At 35.0% G+C, this 15,384-nt stretch overlaps 1 protein-coding gene across 2 annotated transcripts in view; it reads right to left on the bottom strand.

Annotated features, from left to right (window-relative positions):
* CTNNA2 (catenin alpha 2) overlaps positions 1-15,384 on the bottom strand; it is a 515,013-nt gene that overhangs the window by 14,792 nt on the left and 484,837 nt on the right. Inside the window, exon 18 of one of the 2 annotated variants that reach the window (XM_055698149.1) lies at positions 2,583-2,726. The exons of the other annotated variant lie outside the window; for it this stretch is intronic. Within the exon in view, the coding sequence (XP_055554124.1) occupies positions 2,583-2,726 (144 nt within the window). The remainder of the gene's footprint in view (positions 1-2,582; positions 2,727-15,384) is intronic. 2 annotated transcript variants of the gene reach the window in all.

Below are 15,384 nucleotides of genomic sequence, written 5' to 3'. Positions count from 1 at the left end.
TTAGCACATTTAAATTAGCATATATTGGAGGAAGTTGCCTAGATATTTGCTTTGAAAGTTTTCATATTACACACTAAATTAAGTCAGCTGAAACCTAGGCCTTATAATATTTTACTTTAATTTATGTACATGTAAACAGTGTGCAGTTAAAACAAACACTGCAATTGACTGAATACATATTTAAGGCAAAGCTGTAAAATGCAGGAATCTGTGCACTTTAGACATTTTAATTTTTTTTAAAATCATAGAAGCCTATAAAATTATTTAACAGGGGAATTAGCTCAGTAAATATAAAATTAGGCTATTTATTCTCCCAGTGTTCAGTTATTCAGGCAAATTCACATCCTGGGGTTGCATGGACAAAAAATTGTTATTAGATTTGGCACAGACAGATTCCAGGTTAATTACCACAACAGTTTATGTCATTTTGAATATAATTCCCTCTACAAACTCCTTCCCCATACATGTCAGCCAGCTGCTAATTTGTTCATCTTATAAAATAAATTTAGAGAGCAAATTTCTTTGGATTTAAAGTAAGCCACTGACATCCACAATACCCCCTCAGTGCTGAGCACGGTCTCTAATTCACCAGAATTACTGAATGATACCAATTCTGATTTCCTTTTCTAAATCCTTCCATCACTTAAAAAAATATTTTCCCTCTCTATGCCACAAAAATACTTTTGTATCATTGAAGCGAGAGTAGGGGCATTGTATAGTTGGTCATTACATTTTACCAATTCTGTGCAAAAATTAGCCTCCTGCATTATGAAGCACAATTATGTGCAAAGACAATTCTGTAAACTCATCAGCAAAGGATGTGCTTAGGATCTAAATTAAATTTTACCTCAAAGCATTTGCTTCTGGAAAGAAAAAAACTCAAATTGTCTTTAACAGCAGCAATTCCTATAAAGTTTTCCCAGTGAAACATTAGAGATTGACTTACTTGCTCTTCCTTTCCTACCAGAGAGATCAAAGTTTGTTAAGGAAGCTAAATTTGACAGACAAATTCTTGGTCTTACAAAGGATAGATTTGGAGACTTCATTGATTTACTAAAGGAATAAGCAGTAGTAATAAAATTCCTTGCACACATTATTCAAAGCTAGAAAAGCTAGCACCTGTCAGGGAGCCAAGCTTTCTATTCTTCATCCTTATTTTTCTCTCTGACAGGAAGGGAAGCTGTCATTAGTGAAAGTTTTGGTAACTTTGTAACCAAGACTTTCATCCTCCCAGAATTTCATTCAACTCTCCTATGCATTGATAGAAAGAGCATCACTGAGACATCAGGGAGGAATATCTATCTATCGCTACTGATCAATCCCCAATACATGCTGCTAACCAGAAGATGGAATGGTCCGCATCCTATACCTGTTGCCTCAAAGCCACCTAGTCACCTGAAAATAGACTAAATCACACTTCATCAATCAGACTATGGACCATCTCCACTGAAAAGGCTGTGATCGCACTCTCTTTGATTTATAGAGTATGCGTTTCTGCCTTTTAGTGCCTTTCACTGAGATATGACAAGACCCCACACAGAGCTGGTAAAGAGCTTTAAATGAAAAAGAACAGCAATATTTGCAGCATCCCTAGGGGCCAAAATCTTCATGCGGTCCTTCTTCTGCCCTTCAATATGAGAGCTCTGACACCGTGACAGCTTTAATAGATACCCAAGAGGCAGAACAAGAAAGGAAGATCTTTGTAGTCCATCTTGTCTTTTTTAAAATGCTGAGGGATATTAAAACAGTGAAGCAGTAATACTTGGGGCCAAGGGAAACAGGTAATAAGACAGTGCTTTAAAGTAAAATAGTAATGTTTAGGAAGTGACACAAGAAAAACACGAAGAAATTCAGTTAGAATATTTCTGCCCACAGTTCTTATCACAAGAAAAAAAATCAAACGCTTCAATTTATAATTTCAAAGGTTAAATCTCAGTTACATCTTCTGGGGATTTCTTGCTTAATTTTACATCTTCCACAACTTACTTTTGAATTTTATTTCATCTACAAAATAGGCTTTATAATTGGCCTATTGTTAATACATAGCTTCATAAACATTCTAGATAAAGCAAATAAAAACAGTAACAGAGAATATAGAGAATAAAAATCTTGTGCTGTATAAACAGGCATTATCCACAGTTAATAATGACAAATGTAACACCATCTATCTTTAATCACAAAGTACTTTATAAAAATTATGGCCCAGCACTACTGTAATTAAATTAATGGAAGCTTAGTAATTGAGTTCAAGGGGACTAGAGCCTGCCTTTTCACAATGCAAGATAAACATCGAAGGATCAGTTTAATCTCCAGTAAATGGGCCACCTCTGCAAACAAAGGTGATCATTGCTTTACAGATGACATTAACTCTAGGACTTCAGAAGAGGAAGGAAATAATTTTTTGCAGGTGACTAAGATAAGACATGCAATTCATTCTGGGTTATGTTTAATTTTTTGGTTAATTATAAAACAATAAAAAAAGCTAGCTAACAACAACAACAAAAAAAATATCCCCCATTCTCATGTCTTTTCCCTCCACCCCCCAATCTATAAAGACAGATATGAAACAGGAGGTTACTCACCGTCGAGGAGTCACTGCTTCCGGTCTCAAGCGTAGCTCCCTCAGCACAGGTGGGTGGGTGGGTAGAAAGTTGACTAGCCCTGCCCCCATCTATGACATCACACTCTACCTCATAAAAGGTAGTGAAAGTGCTCTGAACTCCAGTCTGATTTCCGAGAGATACAGAAAAGAGATAGTGAGAGAGAGAGCAAGGGAAATATTGTGCCGTAGCGTAGAGGTGAGGAGAGAGGAAAACATGTGCTGAAGGAGCTATGCTTGGTCAAGGAAACAGGGACTCTTCCACGATGAGTGACCCCGCTGTCTGCTGGTTCCTCTCACTTGCTCCCATAGCACAGGTTAAGCATGCAAGCCCTACAGGGTTTGCTGATTGGGAAAGGGTATAAAATTTGGCACCTTTTGATGAAAACCAGAGAGGATAGAAAGCTCTATCCACATTAAAATCTGATTGACATTAGATTGAGCATCAAATTGGTTAAAAGACCTCCAAGCAGCACAATTTTGTGTATGGTTTTGAACAGCCGAACTGCACAAAAACATAAACACTGATGCAAGCAGCTGAAATTCCAGTGACTACAACTGGAATTACACTTGTGTCCACCCGTGCTGAATAAACATTAGACAGTCCACACCTCTGAGCTGCCCCGTAATTGAGTAAGCCAGAGGACAGGCCACCAACATCACTACGTGAAGGTCAGGAAAGAATTATATTTTTTTCACATTGAAAATGAGAACTGGCAAACTGTGCTGAAAGAACAAGTGAGGGAAGTATAAAAAATCTGGGCATACATTTATTTACAGAGCACACTTTAAAGTTCCAGAAAATATCAACAAAATTTCAAAGAGGTAATGTTTTTCAACACTGTACATTTTCAGACAATGACAACCTTATAGGCTGAAGCACATTATTTTTTCCCAAACAATTTTCCAAGAATTGAAACTGGAGGGCTTAAAATGGGATATTCATTCTACTTTATTATAAATGGAATTTTTATCATCCAAATTCTGGAAAAGCAGGTTTGAGAGTAAACATAATTGCTTATATTATCCACCAGTATTTTCATAATAACCTAGCTGTATACTAAAATTAAAAAAAAAAAAAAAAGTATACGCTGTTAAACCTCTCAATTAAATGAAACTGCTTAGAGAATGGGGGACTATTCAGTGCCATTACAGAGTGCTAGCATAAGATCCTGCCTTTTGGAAGAGGAAAAATTATTGCTTCTTAAATCTCTTTGAAGAGCATGTATTATAAGCACACAGAGTTAATATTGAAGTTTTCCCTTAAGCTTTTTGTTGCTACAATCATCATGTAAATTCTAACCTAATAATGATTATTTTTTCAGTCTTAGTAACGATTAATGTGTATTCCCTGCTCTGTTTGTGTGCTCTGTTTTTCTCTCCTTTCCTCCTATTAAAAAAAGAAACTCTGTGACTAATGCCTAGTACCAGTCACTTCACCTAAAAACAGAAGTACTTTTCTTCTTTACTGTTGAAACTTTGATCATAATCTAATCCTGCAGTATCTGAAGATGCAACTTTAAACCAGTATATTTGTGGATTTTAAACCTCGACAAATCAGCTAGTCCAGTAGACTAAATTAAGAGCTGTTGTGACTGTTAAAGATGATAAATAACTTCAGGAACACAATGCAAAACTAGGCTGCATCTGAGTAATGCAAAGTGATGATAGTGCTGTGAATTTCAGTTGATAATTGAATTAAACATATGTCTGTCTGATTTCTCACTACCTCATCTTGATTTCAAACTATTTGTATGTATGAAGATAGTGGGAAGAAAAAAGGTTTCTGGTACCTTGTTTTTCATCTACTCCTTATTAACATGTATGCCTACTAGTCTGCCAAATAGAAAAGAAAAATTGAATTTTTAAAGGGTTTTATGGTAAAAGGTACCAAGTGGAATTCAGTTAATTCATGACTTAGGTAACCTATGACTTGAATATTGCACCACACTTGTTTTTGCCAAATAAAGTAGGAATATATTTTGAACTACTGTGACCACTAGACCTTATGAAGCCTAAGCAGGATTGCTCATTCTGATAAAGATAAGGATGGCCAGAGGATGTAGCCTTAAATATGAGAAATATTACACTTGTAGTAGCAGTTCTAAGATGTTCTATAAAGAAATAAATTATATTTTATTGGAATAGAAATGTATGGAAGTAGCACAATTAAATCCTGGAAGAGAGTGTGGCCAAGAATATTCTCCAGTAACAACACAAGATGAGAAATATGGAGAAATATAGCAGATTCCATCATGATAATGTGATACAAAAAGTTCAATAGATTAGGTGGAAGATAATATGCTGGATAGTATTTTGGGGCTAGCACTGTTCAATCTGAAATATTATTTTGACCTCCTTAGTACGATATCTGTAGTTGATAAAGGGAAAATTAAGGGAAGAGCAAAAAAGATGACTGACCCATGAACATACACAAGAATACATTACTGGCCTAAACATTTAACAAAAGCAGAGAAAGAATATACCTGAACGAAAACATTTTTTAAATTTATGTACATTCAAGAAAAAAGGGAAATATTCCAAGTGTTCCAAGGAATACAACTGAGATTAATTAAATGAATGCATGGAAATGCAGAGAGACAGTAAGTGAACAATTTACTATAAAGTATTTTCTTAAGGGACAGAAGTTAAGCCTAACAGCATAAGACAATCATGTGAATGCAGATTAAATCATTGATTTAAACACTTGCACCCAGGCACCAGAAATCTATATATATATAGACTATATATAAAAAAAGGGTCCATGTTCACTCTGACATCAAAGATCTATCACACAAAACAACAAAGTGCTTGCTTTCTTGCTTAAAAAGATGGACAGACAATTTGGAATGGGAAGGCACCACAAGGTACCAGTGGCTGCTTTCTATAAAGTTTGAGTACAGCAAAGCTGTGACAAGCTGAAGAGTACCAACGGTGCAGAAACATTGTATGCACTACCAGTAGACCTACAGAAGGTAAAAACGGATATATTTTAAGAAATTGAAACAACAGATTGAAAAAAATCCGTAAAAATACCAAGCTGATGCACACCATAAAAGTTTGAGACCTTCACACAGACCCACCTCCGGCCCAAAGATGTCCTGTTGCTGTAGTGGATCATCTTGATGGACAAATGGAAAAATCTTTGTTGCTTATTATCTGAGCTGAATGCTGAAACATGTAACATCCCATCTGAGACTGAGTAAAACTGTAACTTCCTTAATCATTTGACAAAGGGAATGCTAAAACTATTTGCCGGTATAAAAAAAGATGAAAATGCTTCTGCAGTATTTTGAATGATACTGATGCTCTAATTATAGAGTTCTAATTTGGTCTTTGACGAGAGTTAGGACACATCACTTATATGCTTCATCTTATTTTCTAGTGATACTATTGCCTACCCTGGTAACCTAGTTCACAAGGTACTTTGATGATGTATTAATCAGAATTATAAAGAATTGATGTTAAAAGAAAGCATTTAAGAATATTTAATGGTAAGAGGTTAGGACTGATTTTTCTGATACTGGATAGGTTTTTACTTTGATTCCATATCAATATCTTCAATACATTATACAAAAGAAACAATTTTTGTTGATGCAGCTGATTATCAGTTATGTAAGATTAATGATGTGATATAAGAATAAGCATATTTTTCTCTTTCCTCTGTGAGGTTCATAAATAATAATAGTAAGAGTAATAATAATGTGCTCCAAGTGTGGAAAAAAATATTTCAGAGGTTAAAGATATAAGGCAAATTTTAAACTTCCTCACGCAGTTTGATCCCTTCCTAAAGGCTATTATAGTGTCCTACATTTAAAGGAAATATGTTCCTATTGTGAGTTTTATTAAATATTTTGTTGTAAGGTGTTTTGTTCAGTATTTGCAATTGATTCTGTTCTGGCTGGAAAAACCTGTTGATGCTTTCCCTTGAGGGTATGTCTTCTTGTCTGTGAGTATTTCTCTGTGTGTTACTCATCTGCAACACAGGTTGTCAAGAACCATAATTAAAGTCAAAGAAACTGATGAGTCTGAACTGAAGTTGTTATTCTTTTAATATCTGTAAAAGCATCATCTGGTAGTATTTTTAGAAGTGAGACTAAGTTTTACCACAACCCAAATCAAGAAGTTAAATAATTGCAAGAGCTAAAAGATGTACTTCTGTATAAGAAACAGTCCAAAATCTCCTATTCTGTGTTAAATCTGTCATCATGTAAGTTCAGTTCTCCATAATTCCCATGTGCAAGAAACAAACCTAATAATTTTTATTTAAAGCCTCAGGATGTACCTATTAGCAAACCTATGCTGTGCATGAAGGAGGCCAACTGAGAATGCCCCAAGGGAAAAGAATTCTTATTTAATACAAAATAGTGAAGCTTGGCTCCAAACTACCTCCTTTAAAGGCAGTAAGACAGGAAAAGAAGTGAACATGAGACAGCACTGAAGTCCTTTCTTTCTTTATAGTAATTTTTTACAGGAATAGTCCTTTAGGACCATACCTCAGGGTACGTTAGAATGTTCTCTAAGCCTTGCTAATTATTGCAGGGCTGGTGCAATTTGTGTATCAGAAAGCCATAATGTTCTCATTTTCTTCCCATCTCATTCATCATGGTCTGGAATACGAAAACAAGCTGAACTGAAACTATAACTGCTGTAGCAGGTGGGCTTGGGATTTTAGAGTGGTTACTATTTTTAAAACAAACGCAGTATGTAATGAAGAATATACATTAGTACTTCCTTCAATTCTCTAATATTTTTCTATGTTCATATGTGTTTCAGGCCTCAGTCTTGAATCCATAACACTTTGCTTTGCTCTCATGGAATTAAATGGCTTAACATCATTTGGTATCAGAAATGTTTTTCTTTGCAGCAAACTCTTCTAATGAGAAATTTCAGTAAATGTAATCTTCAGAAATTCATGAATATTTGCTACTGGATAAAGCAAAGAACATGTTCCCTGTAGCCAAAATGTTTCTTAATAAGGATAAACATCTGACCCGTCTAAATTTTAATCTACTAAATGTAGACATATAGGTGGAGTGCATGCTTCTTGTCTCCATGAATATATTCTAATAAAGACAAGTGCAGTGTGATTTTGCCTTGCAAATGAAATTCTAGATAACATCTTTCCATTTATGCAGGATATATTGTTTCATATTTATGTGTATGTGTGTTTCCATGTGCATTTGTATACAATGAGGTATTATCTTAGTCATGAAAATAGCCTTATATCAAACCATTGTAGCTTCAAAAGAACTGAGATTATTTCATTATTTTTTTTGTTGAAATTTTCAGTTCTGTCTTAAGCTCATTCATCTGCTTTTCCTTACATAATGTAAACTCTGCCCACCACCAATCCACCTTCACTCAGCTGCTTGAAGACATAACCATAACACTAACAAAAACAAATCAACCTTTCCAAAGTTTTGTGATATTCTTTATTCTTTATGTGGAACATGCTTATGATCCCCCAGATGCCCAAAGCTCAGGATATTATTGTCCAATCAAGTTATAAAGGCAAATGGTTATAAAACCATGTGAACTCACAGATGTAGAAATAAGATCCTATGGGATCTTTCACTTAACTGAATCAAAATGCTGTATAAACGTCACTTGAAAGAGCTCTCTGGAGGTCTCTTGAACAACCTTCAACTTGAAATGAGTTCATTACCAACAGTAGATCCACTCAGCTGCTGCAATGTCTCCCTGGGACTTGAATCCCTCCAAAGATGCCAACTGCATAAACCCTCTGGGCTTCCTAGACCACAGTACTTTTACTGGGAAGCAACAGATGAAATTAATCTAATGAGCTAAATCTTTATTATTGTTACATATTTGGAGGAGGTATTGTAAATGGTTTTAGAACCACTACAGATAATCTGTTTATGTCTTTTTCTTTTTTCTATCCATCTTAGAGGTGTTTCATAGGATAATTAGGAATTCTTCACTGTTTTAACTTTCAAAAAGCTCTAAGATGGTGTTTCCATAAAATACATCATACATAATGAATATACGACCATGAGGGTTTTTACTAGTACTCATTTTGATTAACCTGCACAACTCACTGATGCCTTTATCCTTTAGGAGTAGTAAATTGCCTCAGTGTCCTGATGATAATTTTTTTATTTTACCACATCATCAGGTAGTCCCTTTTTTGGACAATGTATTGAGGGATACAGCCTATGCCAGCAGGAGCTGAAGACTCCTTTGTTAGTAAAAAATAGAAAAGCTAAAAACCAATTTGTTCCAGATAAAGGCTTATCAAAACCTGTATATTTAGAAGTATCACATGCTTCATGTAGCCATAAATTTTAGAACATAGTACACTTACTATGGCTTTATTTTACCTTCTCACATATCAATATGTCTGCATACATTCAAACACATATGCAGAGGTTAGTTAAATATATCCCCATCCCAAAAGGCACAGCTGAAATGTCTCCCTGTATTTTTCATTTCCTTCATTTCTTCCAAAGCAGATGCCCTGAGCTAGTTGAATATACACTGCAAATAAAGTCTCTCACTTTCCCCACCTAGCCCTAGCCTTCCTGTTCTGGAAGCTGTCTTTTTACAGTGGTAACTTCAGGCCTGAAATAAAGACCCTACTTTTTTATTTTGTCTCCTCACTTGTCCTACTAGAAGAGTAGATATTATTGTGGAGTCCAACCAACTTTATGGTCCTGAGTTTATCTTATTCCTTTTCCACGACTGCAATTCTTTGATTTCATATTCCTATCTTGCTTTTGGTTGGGCTTTTTCTTCCTGACTCTTTCATATGTCATATTTCAAGTTCCTTGGCTTACTTCCTTATTACTTCCAAAGTCCTCTCCTTTACCCACTGCTTTCATTCCATGTCTCAAAACAGAACTCCTGTCCACCAACTCCATTGTAAACAAATATAATTCCATCAGTCCCATCTTACATTATTTTCTCAGCATTAGTACATATGATATACTGTTCATATTTCCAAACTCCCTTTTAGCCATTCTAAATGTTTACTATAGTCTTGTGGGTAAACATGAAAAACAACTTGCAAAACCCCCCCAAAACCAAAAAACAAACAAACAAAATAAAAAAAAACCACCACACCTAAATTATTAAATTAAACAAGAAAATCATAAAAATCAAATCATAAGCAGTTTAGTGATTATCTATAGGGTCCATGGGTCCATCTTTCTCTTCTCTTTATCAATTTGAGTATATTCACTTGTGTTATATCCATTGTCATGTATTGCCATAACCCAAACCCTTGTCTTGCAATGATGTCAGCTTAGACATAGGACTGTATCACTTCTTTGTGGTGCATAATTCTTTGGGCATCCACTGTCCAAGAAACATGAACACAGCAATTATTTAGGTGTAACTGCTCTTACCCTCAGCTCCAAATAAATTGAATCACTAGCAGTAAAACCCACAAAATTTCTATTAGTGATATCAATCATTAATGACAGCTAGGTCTTAGCTCAGGTGTTTTCTACTGAAAACACTGACAGCTTGCCAATCCAGGCAGTGCAGCCTAGAAATATCTAGAAAGTCTGGTTTTGTCAGACTGTTCCTGTGAGTATACTTCATGTAGCATTCTTCCATGTCTGATATAAATTAACAGTAAAACTTATTTTTTTGCTAGCTAAGTAACAGGAGTAACCTTTTTGTTCTCCTGAGAATCTTGAATAAAAGGAATCCTACAGTTTTGTCCATTGGCCAACTCTCCCTTCAGCAAACCTTTTTTTACATAGTGCTAATTTTTTGCCTGATTCAGGAGGTATTAAATTGCTTTATTTACCAAACTCCAAAACAACACTTTCTCCATACTCTATAAGAATTTTAAATGTAAAGGTTCTCCCTGATTGCCTAGTTGAAAACAAAGAAAAAACTCTAGAAAGGCTTTCTGATGCGGGGAAATGAAATAACACATCAGTGGCTCTTAAATAACTGTTTATGCATAGGCTCTTAATCCAAATTCTATGAAAGACAGCCTTACTCACTTTTAATAGCAGGTGAACTTCAAATCACCTGACTTTGAGTCTATAGAATTCGTAAGTAGCAACTTATGATACTTCACTGGCCATACACGTACCAACTTGCTTTTACAGCACAAGGTAGTTTATGGTGATTTGGGCTTAAATGAAAGAAAAGAAGGACCTTTAAACCATTTTGGTTTAAAAGATGTAAGATCCATTGGCAGAATTGGTAGGGAAACTGTTTGCCAGCTCACCTGAAATAACTGCTGGATGCACACTATTATTTTGTGATAAATAATGAGGCTCATTCATTTTTGATGACTAGCTATTTCCAGTTACCTTATTCTTATCACTACTCAAGAACAAACATACAATTATTTTGAAGTATATCCCATATCTGTTAAGATTTTTACATAACCAACCTCCCAGTCCAGGAATTTTCATAACATCCTACCCAAATTTAATGGAGGCTCCAGCCTTTTTACCTTCCTTTCCCCCAAAGCCCTCACTTAAATTCACCAAGATCAACATGTTATAAGAATTATAAATATATAAAGATTATAAGAATACTTCTTTTAGTATAGTAGCTGAGCCTATTATGCAAATATAAATAGGCATTTGAAAACAATTGGAAACTGGACCCAGATAAAGTTTATGTTTGGACTGTGCTTTGGCTGTTGATCCAATATTTTTGGACAGTGTTCAAAGGTATATGGCTGTTACTCTGTGTGACACTGCATATCTACCTGGCTCAGAAGTTTAAGACTCTTTGAGCAAATTTTCTGATAATACAGCTGATTGTATCTGTGGAGCTCTATATCAAAACAACATGATAGGGGGCTGCCTTGGATAAGGGATTGTCTTAGATTCTGTCTTTAATCTGCAGGGAAGACTCTAGTAACTAACTTATGTACTAACATAAACAAGAATTTAAAAAAATGCAAGTTCATAGCCTAAATGGGTAGTAGGTAAATGAGCTGGTTAGCTTCAGAGCAGCAGTAAACAGAACAAGTGGATATTTATTCTAGAGTAAGAAATGAATATATAGATCTGTTTTATTGTAATGGCCTAGCTAACAAGTCGGACAGAAACACTAAAAAAATAAAGCAGCCCTAGAGATAGAAGAAGTCTGAATTTTTATCCAAATAACAAACATCGTGCTTAAAACCAACACTACTCAACAAAAGCAGCTAGCACAAAAAGGCTATCTATCAGCAAGAGCGAAATATATGTAAATGATATTTACTTCACTGAGAGTAGCATATGCTCAGCACCTCAGAGGATTCATTCCAATACAATAGTGCAACTGATTATGAAGTAAACATACATTACATTAAATAAACTAAGGCAAGAGAGAAAGAAAATTATTTTGAAGTGCTTATAGTCTGTGATTTTTGTAAAGAAAGTTGTTTATTCTTAGAGAAGAGTTAGAAATTGAATATTCAAATTTAAAATTACAGAAACATCTATTTGTTTATGGACCATCGTCAAAAACACTATTATTAGGAAAAAGGGTATTATCTACATAGATTAGAAATTAAAAAAATATTTTCCATTTTTTAAATATTAATTCTTTTTTTGCTTTTATCTAACTTCCTCCTCACCCCTTTTCTTTACTTTCTTCCCTGTAATATTCTTCAAGTTTACAAGGCTCCACACTGAAGAACAGGTATCATATAGTTTTTCTCTATTTTAGTTTTCAAAACTCAACTGGAATCAGGAATTGATTTTCGCTTTGCAACATAAAGGACTGAATTAACAGATAATCTAAATTGGCTTTGCTCCATTGATATTAATAAAGTTACGCTGATTAATGCTAACTCTCAATTGCCAGATCTTGCTTATCTGGTGAAAATAATTTTGCTATCTGCATGCAGGGAATTTGATGGGAAAGATCAAAAGAGAGAAAGAGCTGGGGGAAAAGGAATGGAAGAAAGAAAGGGAAAAATAACAGTGAGTGCTTTACTGAAATAATTTACACTTCAGGAGTGTGACATTTGCTTACTTTTTGATCTGTTTTCCTGTTTGCAGCAAAGTCAATGATGCCAAAAAAGAATCCCTTCATATGCTATGCTAGTATCATATCACTCTATAGAGTAAAAAGCAAACAAGATCAGCTTTATGCTTATTTTCAGAGATAAACCATACTGAACTACTGAGTCTTGTGAGGAAAAAAGAAATAGAACTTCCACCAAAGGATATATAGCTCATTATATGTTATGTACACAGTATTTTTGAAGTTGTTGCAACACATTTTTCTCTAACAGAACTGTAAGAACTGTAGGGTTCCTTTCATCTGTCTTTTAGGTTTTAATTGGTTTTATGTCTCTTTCCTTTTTACATAAACATACATATGCCCACACATAGATTCATACATACATATGCATACATTTCATTTATAAATATTATTAATATTCTTGATAATGCAAAAATTCAAGCAGAGACTGTACTCCCCATAATAGTTCTGAATCATAATTCATATTTTGGGTCAATCTTAGCTATACTGTGTTTCTTTGTAAACACAGTAGTAAATTACAACATTGTAATAATCATCCGGGCACTTGATATTTACATCAAAACACTTAAATATAGTGCAGTCACATAAACTTACTTCTGTAGTCATAGGTTGGGAAGTTTGATTTCTGGGTTTCTATTGTCTTTCTAACATTGTACTGTATGCAAGTTGCCAAATAATGGTATTTCATTTTAATGTAAATAAAATACTGTTTATTTGTAATTGGCTATCCAAGAGAAAATGAAGAAGAATATGGAAGCAGAAGCAGCAAGTAGACAAGCAGATGTAGATGTGCACTTGGATATCAGATCTCTGGATAGCAAAGGAGCATACAGTACCCAGCACCTTGAAGACAAACAGCTTGGAAAATGCTACTAGGGAAGCACTGTACTGTGTGTTATACCACATAACAAGATAATGCTCTCAAAAAGGGATGCACAGGAGTTCAACTCTCTATACCACCTCCTGTTCAGAGCAACAGCAGAAGAAGAAAGCTCGGCAATCTTAAAATTTTCTGTATGTCAGCACTACTGAGTCTTTGGAACAGACCCAAATAATTTCTGTGGCTGAAGCTAGTTTTTCTTTATCTGCAACTGACTGTAAAAACCCAACCAAACAGAAACACAATGGTGGTGAATCCTGGAAAGCAGCAGATGCTAACAATGCCAGACTGGAAATGATGAAGTCAAGCAGTTCGGCCACTTAAATTTTACAACGGATGGTGATGTTCCAGTAACGAATAGATGCTAGAGATTCACAATGGCTTATTCAGCATCCACATACACTGAATAAAGAGACTTGGAAAAGAAACACACACAACCACAGAAGCCAAGCTGGTAGAAGCACTGGTTTGGGTAATTGTTATAGATAGATGAATATGACAACTCAATGGGTATGAAAAGCTGGACCCAGATGGCAGTAGGTAAGAAAAGATCATAGCATTTACTATGAAGCATAGCTGTCAGCGATACAAGGTCAGATCACTCCATTAATATCAGGAAAATGGAAGAGGATCTTTTCATTGCTGTGGGAAGATCAAGGTATTAAAATTACATACGTACATACGTCAAGAAGTGAAGACCAATTGCAGGACAGACACAGGAACATTTAAGCAGCTCCTTTTAGGATTGCATATATGACTTCAGAATGTTTGATCCAAGAAAGCCTGGCAAATGGTTAAGACCTTCTATAGTGCTTTGCAAAAAATCAAAATGTTGTGTAGTTGAGAACTTTTGCTCTGACTTCTGACATGTTTGAGGAAGGCCAGTGATTTCACTGGGGAATGTTATGGATGAAATGAAGGGCACACGTTAACTGTCCTAGGAATCTTCGTACTTGATTGGGCTTAAACAATGAAAGGGTGCTTTTTCAAAACTGCATGTGAAAACAATCTTTCAAGTATCAAAGTTTCAAGTGTCTTGGGTCTCACAAATCACTGTCATTTTAAAAATACACTCAGGAGAGTGAAACATATTATACATTTACATACATGTGGCCTGTATTTGAGTAAGAAGATATCAAAGGTGTCATGGGGCTAATACTAGGGTGATCAGTTAAAAGAACAAAACAAGATAGTCATGAAGAGCAGCAATTGCTACTGCCTGGTTCTAGTAATCTCCCAGAGACACAGAGTCCAATGTTAGGAGAAGAAAGGAAAAAATACTTTAAAAATGTAGAAAATTCATAGGTTATAATATTACTGCTACTGCACATACCTGTCTTTATTTCTAAAAAAGATTGTGCGTAAAATGTTTGTAGTGTTCATTGAAAATAACTGAGATAACTGGATGGGAATTAGAGTATAAAGTCATTGTGCTTGCCAATAGTATTTGAAAACAGCACGTGCATCAAAACTTAAAATATTTTGCTGGCCTTCCAGAGTTTTTGCTAAACCTAGTGTGCATTGGAACCTGAGTGAATGAAATCCCATTAGTCATCACCATCTTAACAATATGCACTTCGTATAGAGCTGGCATCTGCACAGAGGAAGGAAATTACCAGTACTAACAAAGGAAAGAAGATTTATAAAGAGCAAATATACAAAAGCTCCAAATAATTATAATATTCCCAGCTTGGCAATGACTTTCTAGGCTATGAAATTGCTTTTCTTTTGGAAGAATGAAGACTTTACAAGGTTAGTATAAACAAAGGGTAATTGGAAAATCAAATTGCTCTATGCATGTTATTGTAAGGTCTGGAATAATGGCGATAACATTTTAAAAAGCTTGCTTATGAATCACTGTATTTTTGTTTTGTACATTATTGCCATCAAAAATTCTCCCTTTGAAGAGACATAAATGGCTAAATACAAA

Source organism: Falco cherrug, chromosome 1 (genome assembly GCF_023634085.1).
Source record: "Falco cherrug isolate bFalChe1 chromosome 1, bFalChe1.pri, whole genome shotgun sequence".
Classification (NCBI taxonomy): Eukaryota; Metazoa; Chordata; class Aves; order Falconiformes; family Falconidae; genus Falco; species Falco cherrug.
This window is presented reverse-complemented; position numbering and strand designations above follow the sequence as displayed.